Source organism: Gambusia affinis, linkage group LG06, assembly GCF_019740435.1.
Source record: "Gambusia affinis linkage group LG06, SWU_Gaff_1.0, whole genome shotgun sequence".
NCBI classification, from domain to species: domain Eukaryota; kingdom Metazoa; phylum Chordata; class Actinopteri; order Cyprinodontiformes; family Poeciliidae; genus Gambusia; species Gambusia affinis.
In genome coordinates, this window is record NC_057873.1 from 22,776,312 (window position 1) to 22,795,628 (window position 19,317).

A 19,317-nucleotide genomic window follows, 5' to 3' on the forward strand; every position below is an offset into this window, starting at 1 on the left:
AGTGCATCATTTATCGTGACAAATTTGTATCACGGTACAATATGAGTTTTGATTAATTATTGTCTTCATAAATTCCAATGGATGTTAAAGACAATATTGTCAAAAATGTTATTTTTAATATTTTCTCTTCTTGTTCAATAAGAGCATCAATAAACACCAGTAAATCCAAAAATATTATTAAATGCAGTTTCTGTGTGGAGTTTAGTGATATAAATCACACTTTAAACATTGAAGCCTAGTTCAAATGGGAATATTTTGCAAGAACAGGATTCGTGTTTCCGGCGCTATTAGTGGAGTGCCATGCAGTGACAGGCATACAGTCACCTGGAAAAGGTAATAGATACTTTTTTCATAATAATTTTTATCGTTTATAATAAGTCAATATTGCACACCCCTAACTGAAGCAGACAATTAGGACAAGAAAGCCTACAGAAGAATCGCCATAGCAACTAATGACCCAGCGTCTTCTGTTTTTCTAGTTCTTAAATTTTAGAACTAACAACAGAAACACACACAGACATATATTTTTCATGCTTCTCATTATTCATAGGCGTCATCAAGTGTGCATCACTTTTAACACAGCCTAACCCACTGACCCAGCTGGCATGTCCTGCCGGTCCATCCTGGTGGACAGAGACACCGGAAACTCCCAGGAGCCTCCTGACAAGTCGCTCCACGTCCGCAGGGGTTACGATCACATTGCCGCACCGCTGGGAGGAGAAAGAGAGAACGACATTTTGTTCGTGAGCCTCTGGTCTGGGTAAGGGGAATGTGAGTGTGAATATTCAGGAGGCATCGTGCGTGTCACTAAGATCATGTGATGCCACGATCATGCTGTGGTTGTGGCTGTTTTCAGTCTCTGCTCCTCTGAATGCTGTGCAAACAGCGATAAACAGAGTCCTCTTCAGCATGCTCATGACTGACACTTCAAACCTTTTGGCAGAGCGGGAGGGGGGGGGGGCAACGAGCGGGCTTAAATAATGCGAAAGAGGAGGCCTGTTTCCACTTATCTGGCAAGGAATCTAAACAAAGTGGAAACAAAGAGAGAAGCTAACCGAACATAACTTCTTTGTGTCGCAGTGGTATCCTAATTTTTCCCATGACTATATATCTCTGTGGTTTAGATCTGTCAGTCATAAGGTTTCTGCGTCTCATAACATTTTTTCCCAATTTACCTAACCTTGCAGTGGAGCCATTTTCCGTCGTCCTGACCCCTACTCCAACCCAAGCAACAATAATCCTACCGAGCTAGCGGCACTTCTTCTAAAACCAGCCCGAGATTTCATAGCAAACAAAGAACCCTTTAATTAATATCGGTTATAAACATAAATCCTGGCCGAAAACGGAGCTGTGTTGTGGTTATGGTTTTAATTCCCTGCAAGCTTGACGATCCTGGCATTGTGCATTCCCCGGAGTGCCCGCCCCACAACAACAACACATACAGAGATAGTCGGCCTCCCTGACAGTTAATCATGCGAGCAGCAAACAACGCCAGCGAAAATAAACTACTTTTCTGTTTGTCCCTTTTTTTGCTTTGTAAAAATAAGCCTCTCAACGTGGCGCGCACGCACACACACACACACACTGGAGTCCAACCTGCAGCACCGTTTATCCTGATGGAGGTGAAAGCAGGGAATGTGGAACGGTGCTCTTGTACACAAACAGCTCTAACAGACCATAAACCGTGTGACCGTATCTCACCTGCTGCACAGACACGTCGGATCACACGGTCGAGCTCCAAACTGATCCACAAACACGCCTCAACCAAAGAGGCTATAAACGTTGTGAGTACATACTTTCATTAAAAACCGTTTTCTGAATAGTGCGTCTGAGAATGAGCCTTGTTTTTCCGACAGGGTGATTAGAAGGTGAGAACACCGCAATGCTGCGCTGCAATTAAAAGTGAAGATCTCTCACTGAAAAAAAATTCTTGTAGACACAGATTTTCGTCTAACAGATGCCTCATTTATTTTTGTTTTTAAGTGGTTTTAGAAACTGAGCAGGGTGCAGCGCACGCTCAACACTGGCACACTCGACTTGCTGTCGACAAAAACCCGAAACTCCGGAGATAATCAGCACCGCAAATTCAGTGGTCAGCTTTTTCTGCCATGGCTGTCTGCAGATGCGTGGAGTGCCGTTTGGCTTTTATTTTGTGAAAAATGCCAAGAATAAACTTGCAAAGCATTACCTTCTCTGTTTTATCATTAAAATATTCACACCTGTTTTTTAAGCCGGGTGGCAACAAAGATCCAGTCCAGCAAAAGTACAATTAAGCATGCTGAATATTCTATGTGAAGGAAAATGTGAACATCCCTCATCACCACCAGTGTGGAAAGTATATTTTGATATGCATGATATGCTCCAGGTACGATTTGTGTTTGGTCTGCCTGTTGCAGAATCTGCCTGCATTCCCTTTTAGCACGATTGGTTTCTGCACCTCCACCAACAGTTCCAGGTATGGCATGGAAGAGCAAACTGCATTTTCATCGCCTTATCAGCAGGATCCTTACAGAAGCCTGGCATCCTGGGCATTAACTTTCATCTGGTGCCACGCCTTTGGGCAAAATTTAGTGTGTGAAAAGAACAATTTTGGTTTCTATTAGAGGCCCAGCAGTCTCAGTCTGTTCTTGTTTGACTACATTCACACAGCTGGTCTTGATACTTAAATTATTTTGCTGCCATCCAATGAGTTTTAATGTGAACAGTTCGCGTCCTCAAAGCGACCCGTGAGCACGGAAGAACGCTGACGTCACACCGCAGCGCACTGTTAGCGGAAGTGTTAATGGATGGCGCCGCTTGTGGATCGATTTTAAAGTTTATTCGGCAACGGGAGCCGACAGTATCGTCACAAGATCATAACAAGACGAAGGAAGCGAAAGAAAAGAAAGCACAAGTAGTAGAAATCGTCATTAGTGGAGAACTGACACCAATTTTTGTGGAGAAATCTGCTGGGATGTTTAGATAAGTTTAGAATCGTAATCTTCAGCCATCGTTCCTGTCCTGCTTTACCGTCCGGTGCAGAATTACGACGCGTGTCCTCGTATCAATGACATAAAAGCCAGATAAAATGCAACAAGAACGCTCAGACTCCAGACGCTTTGAAAACTCTGATATGCATCCAAATTAGCTCCACATATGTAAGTGGCACAGATCGGATACTTTTTGGGGGGTGAAAAAATCCTATCTACGTTGCACGGGCGTGCCAGTAGCACGTTTTGTTGTTCTTTTGGGAGGCACAGGGAGGTGGGAATGTTTGTGAGGTCCTTTCTGCTGCGGGGAGAGCGAGGGCAGAACGCCATGCACCCAGCAGCCGTGGAGCCAAAAGTATAGCAATAAACGACTTGCAGCGATGCCAGCCATAAAGTAGGTTAGGTTGACATCAGGCCAGGCCTCCTTTGAATTATGTGATAAACAAGCCACGCTTGTTTTGCATGGAAGCACATGAAGTATAAGCTGCCACTGCAGCTAACAGGCTATGAGGTGTCAGAAAGAGTCAGGGAGCGCTAGTCCTCTACCACTAGTAAGTTGAATCGTTCTTAAAGAATCCCAGAAGGCCTCTTCAAGACTCTGCAAAGAGCATCCACATTCTGGCTCGATTTTAACGTTGAGTCCAGAGTGAAAGGGATCTTGGAAATCAACCTCTGTGACCCCGGTTTGTTCCGCGTCTAATGTGTGCCGAGAGAATAAACTCTCCAGATGTCTTGAAGCCGACTACTGAACATCATGTGGTGTTTCACCGCTGCTATGAGATCTATCTTTTATGATCAGCTGGTGTTCATAACCCTTCAAGTCAGATTGTCTGGTATAACACATTTTTCTAGTAAAAAACAAAAAAACAAAACTAACTTCAGGCTGCAGACTGATGAAGACGAATGCCAACAACAACATGTCATTCCTTTTCTAAACACATGTGTGTATTTGTGAATTGTTGTTATGCTTAGCAGTGGCCTCCGGTTGCTCGCAGAGCAAACAAACTTTGATGAAATGATATTCGCTTGGCAGGCGCTTTGGTGCCGTTTCTGTTTTTCTCACGGACGCACATGAAAAAACGGCAACCGGATGTTTCAGCACGAGCTCTCGCGCGCGTGAAGAAAGCCCGCCGAGGTGCATTTATTACTTGTCTGGTTGCGATCCGACACTAGGATAAAAAATTTTTTAAAAGTGCACTCCATGCTCCTGATATTTTCCTGTCACTGCGCGTGTGTGATTCTGCGTTTGACGCAGTTTGTGGGAACGATTTCAGGATCCGTCTTTTCCTCGCTTTTCTCGACAATTTAAAATTTGGGCGAGGCGATATGGTGCTGCTTTTTGTGAGACATAATCCACCACATCAGACGGCTGGAAGCGGACAAAGTCTGGATATTTCTGGAAGGGAAGAAATCACACCTGGGAGCCACCTTTGATACCAAAGGATTAGACTTTAAACCCTCAATTTGATGCCAATAAGACCTTATAAAGCTCACAGTTCTGCTTCTGTTTTTCCAACTCAGCAGAGGTGCAGGTGATACACACACACACACAGCCAGATCACTGATTATTGTTGAGGCTGCTCCTGTTTAGGCTGATTTAACTTCCTCCACTGGATTTATTGGAGTCACTAAGTGGCTTTAATCCAATTACAACCAATCTCAGACAATCTTGAAGCTCCCTCCCCTTTCTCTCGCTCGGCTCAGGCTTCCCATGTGTGCGGAATCGACAATCACCGTCTGCACAGGAGTTTCCGGTCCAGCCTTCGGGGCAGACGCAGCTGAAGCCGTTGGGTTCTTCGACACAGGTGGCGCCGTTTGCACATGGCGACGACAGGCAGGCGTGCTCCACTGATGGGAGGGAAGACACAGGAAGCAAAACTGAAAAATGGATTGTTTTTTTTGCAGAAATTTGAATCGATGACTCCATCGCATTTTTAGAGCTAGAAAAAGGCAAAAATATTAAAAGAAGGAAAAATAAGTGTAAATCTGTCTGAATTGGTTTTCAAAGCAGTTCAGTTATTTAAAACACAGAAAAAGAGCATTTAAAACACGCCCTCTAGAAACTGACCACCTCCACGAAGGGCAGCAGCTGCCAATTATTTTAGTAATCAATTATTCAACTAATCCAATAAAAAAAATTTATCCCTTTGTAGATTTTTTACTTAACTATTTAAGCTTATTTAATGCAGTATTAAAAATATTAAACAAATCAGAAGAATTCCTTTAATAAGAAAATAAACATTGTATTGCATAAAATGCAGTAACATAGCAAAGGATGCATCTGCAGCTACAAAATCACTAAATAAATACTTAATCATTTTCTGCTTGGTTTAGCAGGACTCTGGATGCTTTGTTGAGTATTTTTTAATTAACCAATTAATAATTGGATATCAAATAGGTGGTTAATAGAGAAATTTACAAAATATTAACCAGGTGCAGCTAAAACTGTGATCCTTGAGGAGTTCTGAGTTGAACATATTTACAGACAAAAGGATTTTTAATTTAAAATGCAAAATGTTTTTTTTTTTTTTAATTTGTGGCTCCAGTTGGCATAAAGATTATTTGATTAGTAAATTAGTTGACTAATATTTCAATAATCGATTTATTCGATCAATTGTTTCAGCTTTGCTATCGGTGGTTTAATGAGGGCAGGTTTCTCTCCACTAAAATCAGTTTTAACAATTTTTGCCTCAGGATGTTGAAACAAGCAGAATCTCGGCTTCTATGGAGGGAACCATCCAAAGATAAGAGACGAGGAAATGACCCTTTTCCTCACATGGATGGGTACGACTAACAGAGTCAGTAGCCAGAGAACCAAGGGAGTTCTAAGTGTTGTTTGTGAGCATAAGGTTTCTCAGGTAAGAATATGTGTTATTTCGACATTGTTTTTACTTTTTACTTCTTATGTGTCCTGTGCCAGTTCAAAGCAGAGGACTGTTTTGAACCGACGCACCGCGGCTCTCACCGATGTCACAACTGCGTCCTCTGAAACCCTCCTGGCACTCGCACTGATACTCGTTTGGCTCTGTGTTGGTGCAGGTCCCGCCGTTTATACAGGGCTGGTGTGTCCCACAGTAGTTAAGATCTGGAAACATGAAGAAATACTTTGACAATAGTGTTTAATGTTTCAGCAAATCTCACAAAAAAACAACAACACTTATATTGAAATGTGGAGGTAATGACAATGCAGATTGGTTTTCAGCCACGTTTCTTTAACATGGATGCAGAAAATCTACGGTGAATCCAGGTCACTGTTGACTGTGTAGCAGAAAGCTGCAGGGCCTGTTGTCTCTGCTCTGGAGGAAGAATAAAGCAAAAACTTCCCTGATCATCTTCTTCGTTTCCCACAGTTCTTTTGTCTCTCCGTCGTCCTTTAAAGTGCCCGTCTGAATGAGCAGAAACTGCTCAGGGCCACACCTAGCAAAGAGCGCCGCGCCATAATTCCTCTACCCAAGGCTATCACCTTTCCTCTCCACAATGCTCGGTCCCCTGGGCACAAGCCGGACTCCAGCTCTTGCTCTGGGACAGAGGATCTAACTCTTCTACAGTCTGAAAGAAACCTTCAGGTGCTTTTTTTTTTTGGTTTTTTTTCTTTTATCTTGTTTGGGAATCCATAAGTCATGTGTAAAGAACCACGCCTGACAAGCTAACAGCACACACCACTTTCTCCGTCTCGCAGGCAGGCAGGGTTTTTCTTGGTCAACATGCAGAGCTCTGTGAAGCTCTTCATGTGCTCTGTTGATTTCAGGCCTGGAGAGCCATGTTTGTAATGAATGCTAACAACAGATCTGTAAAAGTGCACAATGTTTACACTGATCTTTAAATGTCTTATTTCAGGTTTTCCTTGCAAGCAGCCAGAGGAGTAGCAGAAGAGAACAAAAGAGGAGTCAATTTTAAAAACGAATCTACAGCAGATTAAACATTCCTGGAAGTCATAAAAAAATGATGCAGGTGCTTAAGTCCTGTACCTGTACTGTAGCTACCAAGTTCTATGAATAAAACATAAATAAGTCTGAACTGGTTTATGAGTTTGACCTTAATTTTTTAGAGTGATAAAAACATCTAATCCTTAATTATCCTCTGCTAATCTGAGGTCGGGTTGTGGAGGAACCGGCCTAAGAAGGGAGGCGCAGACTTTCCTCTCCTAATGACTGCGGAAGCAGCCACTAGTTAACTTCCGCAAATCATGATTTCTTCCGGGAGCAACTAATGATTGATTTAGTTGCTTCCGCGATGTACACACTCATTTTCAACCTTACACACCCTGTGTGTAAGGTTGAAAATGTCTGCACCAAGTAGTCCGGGGTGTGAACTGTAATCCGTCAAAAAGTCGTACAGGCTTAAAATTTTTCTGTTGTCTGAACAAAAAAAAAAAAATTTTGTCAAATACAGAAAATATTCTGTTAATCCCTGATGCTATTATCAATATCTGTTTGTCATCGCGGGCTGCACAGTGGCGCAGTTGGTAGAGCTGTTGCCTTGCAGCAAGAAGGTCCTGGGTTCGATTCCCGGCCCGGGGTCTTTCTGCATGGAGTTTGCATGTTCTCCCTGTGCATGGTGGGTTCTCTCCGGGTTCTCCGGCTTCCTCCCACAGTCCAAAAGCATGACTGTCAGGTTAATTGGTCTCTCTAAATTCTCCCAAGGTGTGAGTGTTTGTGTGAATGGTTGTGTGTCCTGTCTGTTTTCCGTGTTGCCCTACAACAGACTGGCGACCTGTCCAGGGTGAACCCGCCTCTCACCTGGAAAGTAGCTGGAGATTGACACCAGCAACCCTCCTGACCCCATTAGGGACAACGGGTGATTAGAAAATGGATGGATGAATGTTTGTCATCGCCAATATGGTGGATTGTTTTATCAACGGCAGGAAAAGGTGTTGATCTTCCACTCACGCAGAAGCAATTAGATGCGCTGATTCTACTGCAGCACTGCGTTTTTATTGAAACAATAAAATATGAGCGGGAACACTCAAATCCTTTCAAATTTCAGAATCTTGATCCTCAGGGCTTCTTGACGCTCGGCGCTTGGCTCATCTCAGCACAAACCGTTGAAATATTTTGCATTTCACACCTTTGTCACACAGCAGACCTCCCCAGTTGACGTCACACACACACTGCCAGGGCTCGGTGCAGCTCCCATACACACAGCCGGGAAACGTCACACACTGGTCACACAGGGAACCCGTCCAGCCGTAGTGACACCTACAACCAGAACAGGCAGGCAGATTGCATCTCAGAATATCATGTCTTAGAATATTATTAGTGAAGGAAAAGTGAATACATGAATTTCAACTTAATCTGCATAAGATTCCTGCGGAGAAACAAACATTGTGTCTATTTTATTCTTCTAAACACAGCCAGTGATATTTAATCTCTACAGCATTAAACATTTATACCAACCCAAACATTTTAAGTTGTGCTTCCAAATTAGCTAAATTTTACTTCAGCATTTTAAAAATGGTTTTAATAAACAATTATTTGGGATTTTTATATATTTTTTTTGAATGTTTTACACTGTTTTATTAAGCTTCAAATGATTTTTTTATTACCAGGTTTTCAGTGCAGTTTATGTTTTTGAGCATGTTGTGGAGTGTTTGTCAAAAAAATATGTGGTGTCAGAAACAGAGGCACTCGGGGAAAATTAACACCAGAGCTCGGGAACACAGAGATAAACAAAATAAACTCAAACTCATAGTTTGACACAAATACGTTTTGCCATCTCTGTGCAGAGCTAAACCTGTTCCTGTGTTTTGTGCTTCTGATCAATTCACTGGGGGAAAAAAAAAAAAAACTAGGGCAAATTATGTTTTTTTAACAACTGCTGGTGACATACTGCATAAAAGTTGTTGTTTTTTGCTTTTTAATTGAGTTGTTTTGCACAAACAATACTGCCTGAACCATGCAAGAGCATTTGATCCTTTTTTGCTTATGAAAAGTACAGCAGTGTGCAAAACATGAGTAAAACAAAAAAAACAAAAAAAAAGCAGGGGAAGTAAAAATAAACCCTTCAGAAAGTCTGGAGTACTACTGATCAAAAGCACAATAAAACATTTTAAGGAAGTCTGGTTGTTAGGCAATTATATGACATAAATGTATTAGTATTTTCATGGCAGTGATAGAGGAGAGTTGTTACCACAACACCAATGTTGGTAGTTGTTTCAGAAACGTACTTGCATTCTCCAGGGACGGTACAAGAACCGTGAGTCTGATGGCATCCCTGCCTGCACACGGCTGCAAAACAAACACACAAAGAGAAACGATAACCTGATGCTTCAGTGACGTAAGCTAGCAACACAAAGCAAGAAAAATAAAATACGTGAAGATTTGGGGGATTCTTTTTTTACATCTTCACTGGTTGTTTGATGAAAGGTGAGACCTATTCAGAGTAAAAAATGTTATCACACTGAATTCTCAAAGTCTGAAAACTCCCCTCACAGGCACTATGGGTTAACCTGGAGGTAACGGGGGGCCGAGGCTAATCTCTCCAACTTCCTGCTTCTGTGCGGTCCAATCAGCGGCGTGCTGAGGAGGAAGTCAGGGCGAGTGAGACGGGGCGAGGTGGGCAGAGCTGCAGGATGTCCTCCAGCTAGCTGCGTGTCCTTCCATAGTTTCCACTTTGGTTTCCTCCATTCACTCTTACCGTTGCAAAAAAACCTCCAAGAGGTCACAGAGACGGGTCGTCCGGCCGATGAGTCACGGCGAATGTCGCCCCACTGACGAATCAGAGTGAGGCGCCCTCCCCCCCCTGATATCAGCAGGACCAGTCATTCATAAAGTTATCGTATAATTATTCAACATCAGCTTATGGCTGTGCATTTATCCTACTGTTTGTCTTTTATCGTGATAAATTTCTTGGTTTGATAAGGCTGCATCAAGACCGTTAATATTTCTATTTTCTCCACTCTTTGTTCAATGAGAGTGACAATAAATATTAATTTAATTTGAAAACTGTATCGGATGCAGTTACTGTGTGCACAGATTAGTGACACAGATCACACTTCGTTTTGTGACCGGCGTCGTAATGAAGCGTATTAAAAGTGGGAATGTTTCTCCAAGAGCAATATTTGTAATTATGAAGTTGTGATGGTTCTGTCAAGCCACAGCTACCAAAGATAAGTAAGAAATATTGTTACTTTTATTGTGATCACAATATTACCACAAAATATTTAGGGTCATTCAGTATGTATGTACTTATATGCCATTTATACTTGCAAAAGTTAATAATAAGTTAACTTTTGCAGAGTTTCATTTTAAGTTACAGGGTTTCTTAGGTCAACATAAAACCGCAAAGCATTTCATTTCTCATGGAAAACCTTTGCGGACAACATTTGCACTGACAAACAAGAAAAGAGGAAAGAGACTGCTCACATAATGTGAACTAAAACCCGACGGCGGCGTTACCCTCTTTGCACTCCGGTCCTGTCCAGCCCTCCATGCAGACCTTGGAGCCACTCGGGTCACAGCTGAAGTGGCCGAAGAAGTCGTCTCTGGCCCGGCAGAACCTGTTGCAGTAAGGCCCGTAGTAGTTGGAGTCGCAGCGGTAGCGGAGCCAATACTCCAAGCTGAGGATCCGTCCGTGGTGGCGGTACGTCTGCCACTGTTCACCCGGGTTCAGCATGGAGGAGAGGAGGACGCGCTCAATCAGCTGACCTGGAGGAGCGCAGAGGAGAACTTTGTTCTGCGGTGTGGAAGGAACTGAGAGGTGATCACTGGCAAATGGATAATAAAAATGTGGGATATTTTTAATAATATAGAATAGAAATCCTGTATTTCCAATTCAGGTGCAACAGCAGCGTAGTGACATGCAGTCGAGGCACAGAGGTTCTCTCAAAAAGAAAAACCTAAAAATATATTTAAAAAGCAAAACTTAGAACAACAACCTGTACAGTAAGAGGGGGAAATTATAGCATAAAATACTGTGGGGTTACTAAAAAGTAGCATATTTTGATCTAAAAGAAAGTGCAGCTGAGTGGGTAAAAACTTTACAGACTGTGAGTGTGTATTTGTGCATTAAAAAACAAACTATTGACAATAAATGAAACTGTGTAAACAACAGAGATGTGCAAACAGCAGCAGAAGTGTTTTTTGAAATGAGTAAATTTACCCAAATACCAGCAGGGATGTAAGAGATGTTTGGAGCGTGCAAGTTGAAGATGAATTTTGAAAGCAAGAAAAGTGTCCCACAGTTTAACGTGAAAGTTATATTCCATAAGCTTAGTGTTGATTTATCATTCAAAAAATGTTCTGATGTTTGCTTGGGATCATTGAACAGCTGGAACGTCCAATTCAAGTTCAAACCACCAACACATTTAATCACAGATAACTGGATTTAACATTTAACAGGAAACCAGGAGCAGCAGTGTCATCGTCCGCAGTGATGTGACGTTTAGGGAAAGGTGTCATGATAGAGAAACAAAAAGTCCCAAGTGTTTGGTCACAATAATTGAAAAAAATAAAATAAAATGTTTGGGGAAGTCAAGGATTGTTCTTTCAAAACTAGAAACACCAGCTGTCAACGATGGTGATGGCAGCATTATGCTTTGGCAGCTGGTTGTTCCCACAGGACAATCAAATCAAAACCAGTTTTTGTGAAAAATGTGCAGACACATATTGCCATTTCATAGCATAATCAAGTAACTACATATATTGCTTTCGGTGCTAGATATGTCATATACCACTCTGGTAAAGAGACCCCTTAAAATGATCATTTTCTCTCATTTTACTTTTTATAGGTTTATGTTTGAGTAAAATGAGCATTGCTCTTTTATTCCATTAACTGCTGACAACCTGTGTCTGAAATTCCAAGCAAAAATTATGTATTTATTTGCAGAAAATGGGAAATGCTCAAAAATAAAAGCGATGCAGCGCTCTCAGACCTCAAACAATGCAAAGAAACCAAGTTAATATTCACTTAGAAACAACAATCTTAATGTTTTGACTCAGGAAGAGTTCAGAAATCAATATTTGGTGGAATAATTTGAGGTTTTCAGTGGGGTTCAGTGCAATGGGCTCTTCATTTACCCAGAGTTGTGTATACATATCACATAAAATAAAATTTACTTCCCAATATAATGCCTTAAAATTGGCAGAAAATAATGTAAGATGAACTGATTTTACACAATACCTCCCCTTTAAGTAAAAAACAAACAAACACGTATTCATCTTTTTGGAGACTCATCTATTAATTTCCAACCATCAGACTCAAGAAGCTCTGACAGTGTGGATATTATGAGTCGAATAATAAAACTTTTCCAGCATGGATCCCACTTGACTCAGAGGTCGACGATGAGAGGAATGAGAGAACCAGCGGAGCCCCGGGGGCAACACTGGGGCAACGGCTGTCCCCCAGGAGGGGCTTTCCCAGAGGCGCCATTATTGCCAAACTCCGGCATAATGCTCCCTGACAGGGTGTAAACCCACAAGAGAGGTGCGAATATGTGTCTTAATGTCTGGTACAAGTGTGTATTTAGGGGCTAAAAGGGAAGATGTGGAGAATAGGAAGCAGAGAAGTTAGAGGAAAGTAGAGTGAGTCTTTGTGGATGACTCATTTTGACAGCCAGAGGCAAAAAGAGCCAGAGACTCAGCGCAGCAGCAGCTATTAGCACACACACACACACACGCACACACACACACGTTTGCGTGGCTATCTTTGTGGGGACTTTCCATTGACTTAAATTCAATCACTGAACAGATGCTTAGAACAGATAAATGTGTGGGTGTGCCAAAACTTTCTCCAGCTGAACAAAAACAAAACTGAAGATATTATTTTTGGACCTAAAGAGGAACGATCTAGAGTTATAGATCTAGAGCTATAGATCTAGAGTCGGTGCACAGCTTCAGTTATTACAACTAAAACCAGCGATCAGCCCGAATCCTGGGAGTAGTGATGAACTCTGGCCTGAACCTTCAGAGCCACATAAAGACAGTCACAAAGACGGCCTTCTATCACCTGAAGAACATTTCCAGGATTAAAGGACTAATGTCTCAGCCAGATCTAGAGAAACTCATCCATGCGTTTATCTTCAGCAACATTGATTATTGGCGTCTTCACAGGTCTGTCCAACAAATCAATCAAACAGCTGCAGCTGATCCAGAATGCTGCTGCTCGTGTTCTAACTAAAACCAGGAAGATAGAGCACATACCACCAGTTTTAAAGTCCCTCCACTGGCTCCCTGTAGCTCAAAGAATAGACTTTAAAATACTGTTGTTAGTTTATAAATCACTGAATGGTTTAGCACCACAATACATTAAAGATTTGCTGCTGTTGTATCAACCTTCCAGAACTCTCAGGTTCTGGTTCTGGTTCTGCTCTGCATCCCCAGAACCAGAACAAAATGAGCAGAAGCATTCAGCATCTATGCACCACAAATCTGGAACAAACTTCCAGAAAATTGTAAAACAGCTGAAACACTGACTTCCTTTAAATCTCAACTAAAAACCCACTTGTTTAGAGTTTTATTTGAAACGTAATCAATTGCAAATTTATTGACGGAATCTGGCTTGATGTGTTTTTATTGTTGATTCCATGTTGCATTGTGTTTCTGTGTTTGATTTGATGTAAAGCACTTTGAAATGCCTTGCTGCTGAAATGTGCTATACAAATAAAATTTGACTGATTTGATTTCTGCAGCCTAAACCTTACCCTATCTTAACCCTAACCAAAACTCAATTCACACTTTAGTCCTAAATTTAACCCCCCAGGCTTCATAGTATGCAGTATTTGTCAGGAAAAAGGTCCCCACAAAGTACTAAAGACATACGCACACACACTGCCCGATGGAGAGATGAGATCACTGTGGTTTGACACAGAGGAATGAAAACACACACACACACTGGTTTCACTGTATGCGTGTGTGTGTGGGTTTAAAAGTAAAAGAGGACAATGTGGACACTGAGCCAAAAAAGCCTGCAGTCAAATATGAGGGCCCAACACCACAAACACTCATCCATCAGCCGCAGTCCACCTTCAGTTTTAAGTTATTTTATAAACTGGGCGTGTCAAAGGGTTAATTTGACCATTATTACTTCTCCGCCACAAGAGAATTGGAAATAACATCATTAGGATCCGACACCGCGGGTTGAAAGCGTGCAACGGGGCAGGATTCTCTTCGTGAGGTGATTAGATCAGGTTGATTAATAACAAACCTGGTTCCTGTAGACAGGGATGTTAAACACAGCAGATTGAAGAAGCGATAACCTTTAGTGGAAGTCAAACTCTACAAAAAAAAAAATAATAATATGATAACAGAGCATGTCTGCAGGTATTAAAAACCTCCTCGGAGCTTTGTGAGTCGTTTTGCCCTCGGAAACGTCTGAGAATACCCGCAGGAGAGAAAGCGCCCGTTTCCACTCGTTATTTTCCAGATCACCTGCCGGCAAATCAATACAGCCAAGGAAGCAGATAGGATCAGACGGATATTGTTTTGTCTCACTCTTTATTCGAAGTATGGGGCCAATTCGTGTGAGGGCTTTCTATTCAGCCTCATTATTATTACCCTCACACGGGCGAGGCAGTCAGCCTAAATGTGTTTGCTGAACGCTATAGACAAGCTGATCCAACTTAGAAAACTTCCAATATTGGATTTCAGTTTCTCTCTACAGCTTTGAGCTCGGCGTCGATGCTGCTTAGATGTAGCAGGAAGTCTGCTACAAACACAACGAAGACATAACGCATAATGCAGCAAAAGCTAATTGAAGCAAAGATATAACTTAAGACGACCAGGAAACGTCTGTGTGACCTTCGCCAATGAATTCTTATTGAGAGTGAATTGATATTTTTGCTTGAAGGATATTTGTGTTTAAGTCGATGCAGTCGATCGTCAGGCAAGACGGCAAGTAGGGAAGCAAGGAACTTAAGCAATAAAGATACAGACTTGCTATAAATAAATGACATATAGCAAAACATCGAAAAGGGGCATGTTCTTATCTTAATATTAAATTGCAAAGAATTTGTATAATCCAACATTTAATTTTACAATTTGTTTTACTATTGTGTTTTGTTGCAATGGTGCAACATTTATGGTCACCCCTCTAGATTTCCTAAACAAATGCACATAAATGAAGAATTGTTTTTATTCTCGACATTATACTTAGTTCACTACAATGTTTGTGAACTTTTCTTAGTATTTCCTAATTTTCTATTTTTCTTGACACAGATAGCCACTCTTCAAAACGGAAAAGACGAGAGAACTTGCCATTTAAATAACCTGCACGTGTGACGATTTTCAGAAATCAAGAAAGCGATGCAAGAGAAAAGCTGCTCCTCTAAACTCGTCCACAGCTACAGTCAGAGCAACTCTTAAAAACCGTTCTAAAAACCTGGACCTATGAAAACGAGGCTGTAAAATAAAATAAAATTTAAAAAATCCCTGCAATCAAATTGCCACTAGAAGTCACCTAATTAGTAAACACACCACAGGTGGAGATTCTACAAGTAGAAACCTAAAGATAAAATGTTAACATACACAATTTTTTTGTATAAAATTTGGATATTATTAAAGACCCAAGACATAAAAACTCCTTTGGACTGTTGTTCAATCTAAAGAAAAACATTTAAACATTTTCTGTGCTATCTTGTCTCTACATACAGTGAGCCGGAAGAAAATCTGCACAGCTCAATGTGTGAGAATTGGAGCAAAAATTCTCATTGTTAAGAATGCAATGCCTGTAAAAGCCACTAATTATGGACCAACACCACGAAGAATTCACCAATATGAACGTTTGAGCCGATATCCGATATTAATACTGCTGTTATGGCCGATAACCAATACATATTTCACTATATTTTATAGATTGACTGTTAAAACAGCGACCGCACTGCTTCACCACTGTTTCTCTGCTTCAGTTGAACTTCCCACAATCCTTTGCTGCATCACTCTCACCAAACAAATACCACATGGCCAGCAAATACTCCTCCACTCAAGAAACAAACGGCAACAAGACGTTAAATCCTGTTCCCTTAAATTCTTTGATGAGATATTTGAAAAGATAATTTGGAGACAAAATACCCGTTGCTTTCTGGAAAAATCCGAAGCATCAGAAACATCCGTTTTGTGTCAAATAATACCATAAGGTTCTCATAAGACTTGGTTTGATGCCACATCAGTGGCAAACATTTCACTGAAGTATGACACTTGGACCAAAAAAAGTCCTGATTCGAAATAAAAAAAAAAGCTGCGAATAAAAGTTCAAACTTAATCTAAACGTCTGCTGCGACCTTCCCTGCTCATTCCACATTAAAGCTACGTCTTATCCAGCATAACCTCGGAGAAAGTCAGACAGTCAAAGCTGGGAGAACATCGTATTGTTTCCAGAAGCTCCAGTCCCGTTTCTGTAATCCTCCCTGATTGGAAGCAGGACCCGATTACTCTGTTCAGACCGCCACCGGATGCCTCCGTTTGGGCAGAGCTAAGCTGCTGGCCTACTCCGCAGCTTGTGAGAGGTAGTCAGAGGCTCAGGTGGAAATGGAAGATAATGCAAACAGATGTAAGCTTAGCGCCGGAGGGCCGAGAGGAAGACAGATGCAGGAGAACCGGTGAGACACAGAGAACAAGTCGGGCACAGTTCCCAGCTTTTCATTACTCCAGTCTCCGCTCAGTCCGGACGGCAGCCGCCCCTTTTTCCCAGATGAGGGGGGCGGAAAATGAGGACAGTGGCATGAAAGGAATGGGGAAGACGTGGGAGCATCTGTCTGCTCATCTCTGTGTTTTGCTTTTTGTAGCAGGCGGCTCACAGTTCCCGCTGAGGAGCTTCTCCACATCTCGAGGAGAGTTCAGAAAAAGGAGACGAGCAGGAAATTAAAGGGTGAGGGTAGAGTTGTCTGATCACAGACATTAAAACACAAAGGATGTTTTCACGTTGTTTCTTCATGTCAAACTGCACAGCCTGGTAAACAAGCACTTGTGCTGTTTGCTCTACGCTAAACTAAGGAGCTGCAGCTTTCTTGGACTCGACGGAGAGAAAATGATGAAGGTTTTAATGCTGTTTTCATAAATTAAGAAACAGTGCAAAATCCTTAAAGATGCTGATTTAAAAAACGCAGAACGCACATTTGGTTGTTAAAGCGTTTTAGGACTGAGAAACTTGAAAACATTCATAAAACGACAAGATTTGGGTACAAACTGTGCCTTTTAATAAGGCCCTTTGGCCTCCTTCTGGATGCGGTTTGACACAAGTGATGCCAAATAGTAACCCTGATGCTAAGCACTCAAAAAGCTAATCAAGCCCACAAAAACCTAATCATGAAGGCATGTAGTTTTGCTGAGGCTTTGGACCACAAGTAATGTTTAAAACAGTACTGGTTTCATTTATATCGCACCAAATTACGATGAGTGCCCCTTTGGCCTTTGCAAGACAAACAGGCACAATTCTGCTCCGACCAATCAGATTCAACAGAGACCAGTCTCAGTCATGTGACTGCAAACGCATCGATCGGACGATTCCCCCGCATGCTGTCAAATTCAGGAGGTGGCAAAAACAAGAGCTCGTCCTTACCTGGTTCCGTCGTGTCGTTGTCGTGGTCCAGAGCCTCCAACACCAGAGAAAAAGATTTCTGGAAGAAGACACATGAAAAAACAGAGACACGGTGTATTTTAAGTGTCGGATTGTCTTCACTCTCCGTTCAAACTGCAGATTTTTTTTTTTTTTTTTCTACTTTAGGGTTCTGGTCTAGTAAAAGTTTGCGGGTATAAAAGCAGGTGAAAACTTGACATCAGGCGCAAACCTGATGTACAAACATTGCACACACGGGACTGCGCAGCACAATGAGGCCCGTTCAATTTAGGCTGTCTGCTGATCATCAAAAAGAGCCAAATACTGGGAGGAGAAGGCTATGCAAATGTAACGACTTACCTCCCACAATGCGATTTACCGAACGTGAACCAGATTGCTGCATCTGTTTTAGACCTGAGGAGCTTAATGCAGCAGTTTAGAGCTTTGTTTTGATTGACCAGTAAATGTTTTTACTGTTGTTCTGTCTCCTAATTTAAATTAATTGTATTATTATTACTGTTACTGCCATACGTCAAGCACGCTGACTTTCTACTTCATTTTCTTTTATGGCCGCTCCAACCAACACTCACAACAGCCAGTGACTCACGCAAGATCCTCATTTAAATATGGAGGTCTGTAATCTGTTGAGCAGTCAAAGTTTGTAGATGGCGTGCCCAATTTCTGCACATATAACAACTTATTTGGAAATCTTTGTAGAGCAGGCCTCATATCTTTAATGAGACCACCACCACACTTCAGTGGGAACAGACCTGAATTGAAGCCTCCATATTGGTCCCACTGTCTACCTACAAAACATGACAGGAGCAGAAACAACCACTTTTTAAAAAAATTGTTTTTTATGTAGCTCAACTTTTACAGAACGCTTTTAAAGCTTTGCATAGAGTCCCGGTTTGCTGGGTCTCTAAGCTGCTCTCTTAACAAAATTTCTTCTGACTTGACCCTCCTCACCTTATGAAATCAAATTGGAGTTGAGTGACATTTGTCTTTTTTTTTCAATGTGCTATGAACTGATGAACTGTCATGTCCTCACTTCATTTTTTCAGGCCTTTTCACACGTTCCTCAGTGTTTAACATCAAGACAAATATAGCAATCATGAGTTAAAAGCCTGAAGACAACTGAGAAGGAAATAGTTTAAAATGTATTCATGTATTTTATGGATTTAAGGCGATAAGGTTTTCAAGTTCCACATTTCCATTGTGCGCCTGTAACATAACGACAAGCAGCAAACGTTATTCACGAAGCAAATCCTGACCTGGAGCATAAAAATAAGAAAAAAATACCCTTCTCGGTTTAACAGATTTTTTTTTTTTTTTTTTCCATGTGCCTTCCTTTAATCCCAGGCTTCCATGCAGTGTGCAGGTCAAACTGGATCGATATCAGGTTGTTGCATTTATAGCTCCAGCAGTCCATTTTTCTCCCCCCTTCTCCGAACATTTCTATTAAACGTAAGCATTCGCAGCGGAGATGAATTCAGCCGACGGGTTTGCCGTCGCCGACGGCTCGGGCGTACGCCAGGCGTCCTGAAATGATGACATTGAGCTCACTGAGATACCTCACTCCTGAGAGATAAGGGGGCGACGTTTTACTCGCGACTTCCTCCTTTCGGATGCATTCTTTCATCGTATATATCAGCAATGAATAATTCAGACCAATGCTTTCCACTACTACTCCGTCTCTCTCCCCATTTCTCGTTTTCCCTTCATCCACCCACCAGTCCCTCCCTCTGTGAATCACACCAGCGCCTGTCATGCAAATAGCTCCGGCATGTGCGATGTGTTTAAGGTTCGTCTAAAAGGCTACACGGATGTGTAGTCACGTCTTTGTTTGGAAAGCGTACAG

General features: G+C 41.8%; 1 protein-coding gene across 1 annotated transcript in view; it reads right to left on the reverse strand.

Annotated features, from left to right (window-relative positions):
• Nucleotides 1-19,317, reverse strand: part of LOC122832969 (protein jagged-1b) — a 55,960-nt gene that overhangs the window by 5,307 nt on the left and 31,336 nt on the right. The window contains exons 3-9 of the mRNA XM_044120237.1: nt 17,460-17,517; nt 10,367-10,615; nt 9,136-9,196; nt 8,037-8,167; nt 5,935-6,054; nt 4,704-4,817; nt 597-710 (exon numbers count right to left, since the gene is read on the reverse strand). Of these exons, the coding sequence (XP_043976172.1) occupies nt 597-710; nt 4,704-4,817; nt 5,935-6,054; nt 8,037-8,167; nt 9,136-9,196; nt 10,367-10,615; nt 17,460-17,517 (847 nt within the window). The remainder of the gene's footprint in view (nt 1-596; nt 711-4,703; nt 4,818-5,934; nt 6,055-8,036; nt 8,168-9,135; nt 9,197-10,366; nt 10,616-17,459; nt 17,518-19,317) is intronic.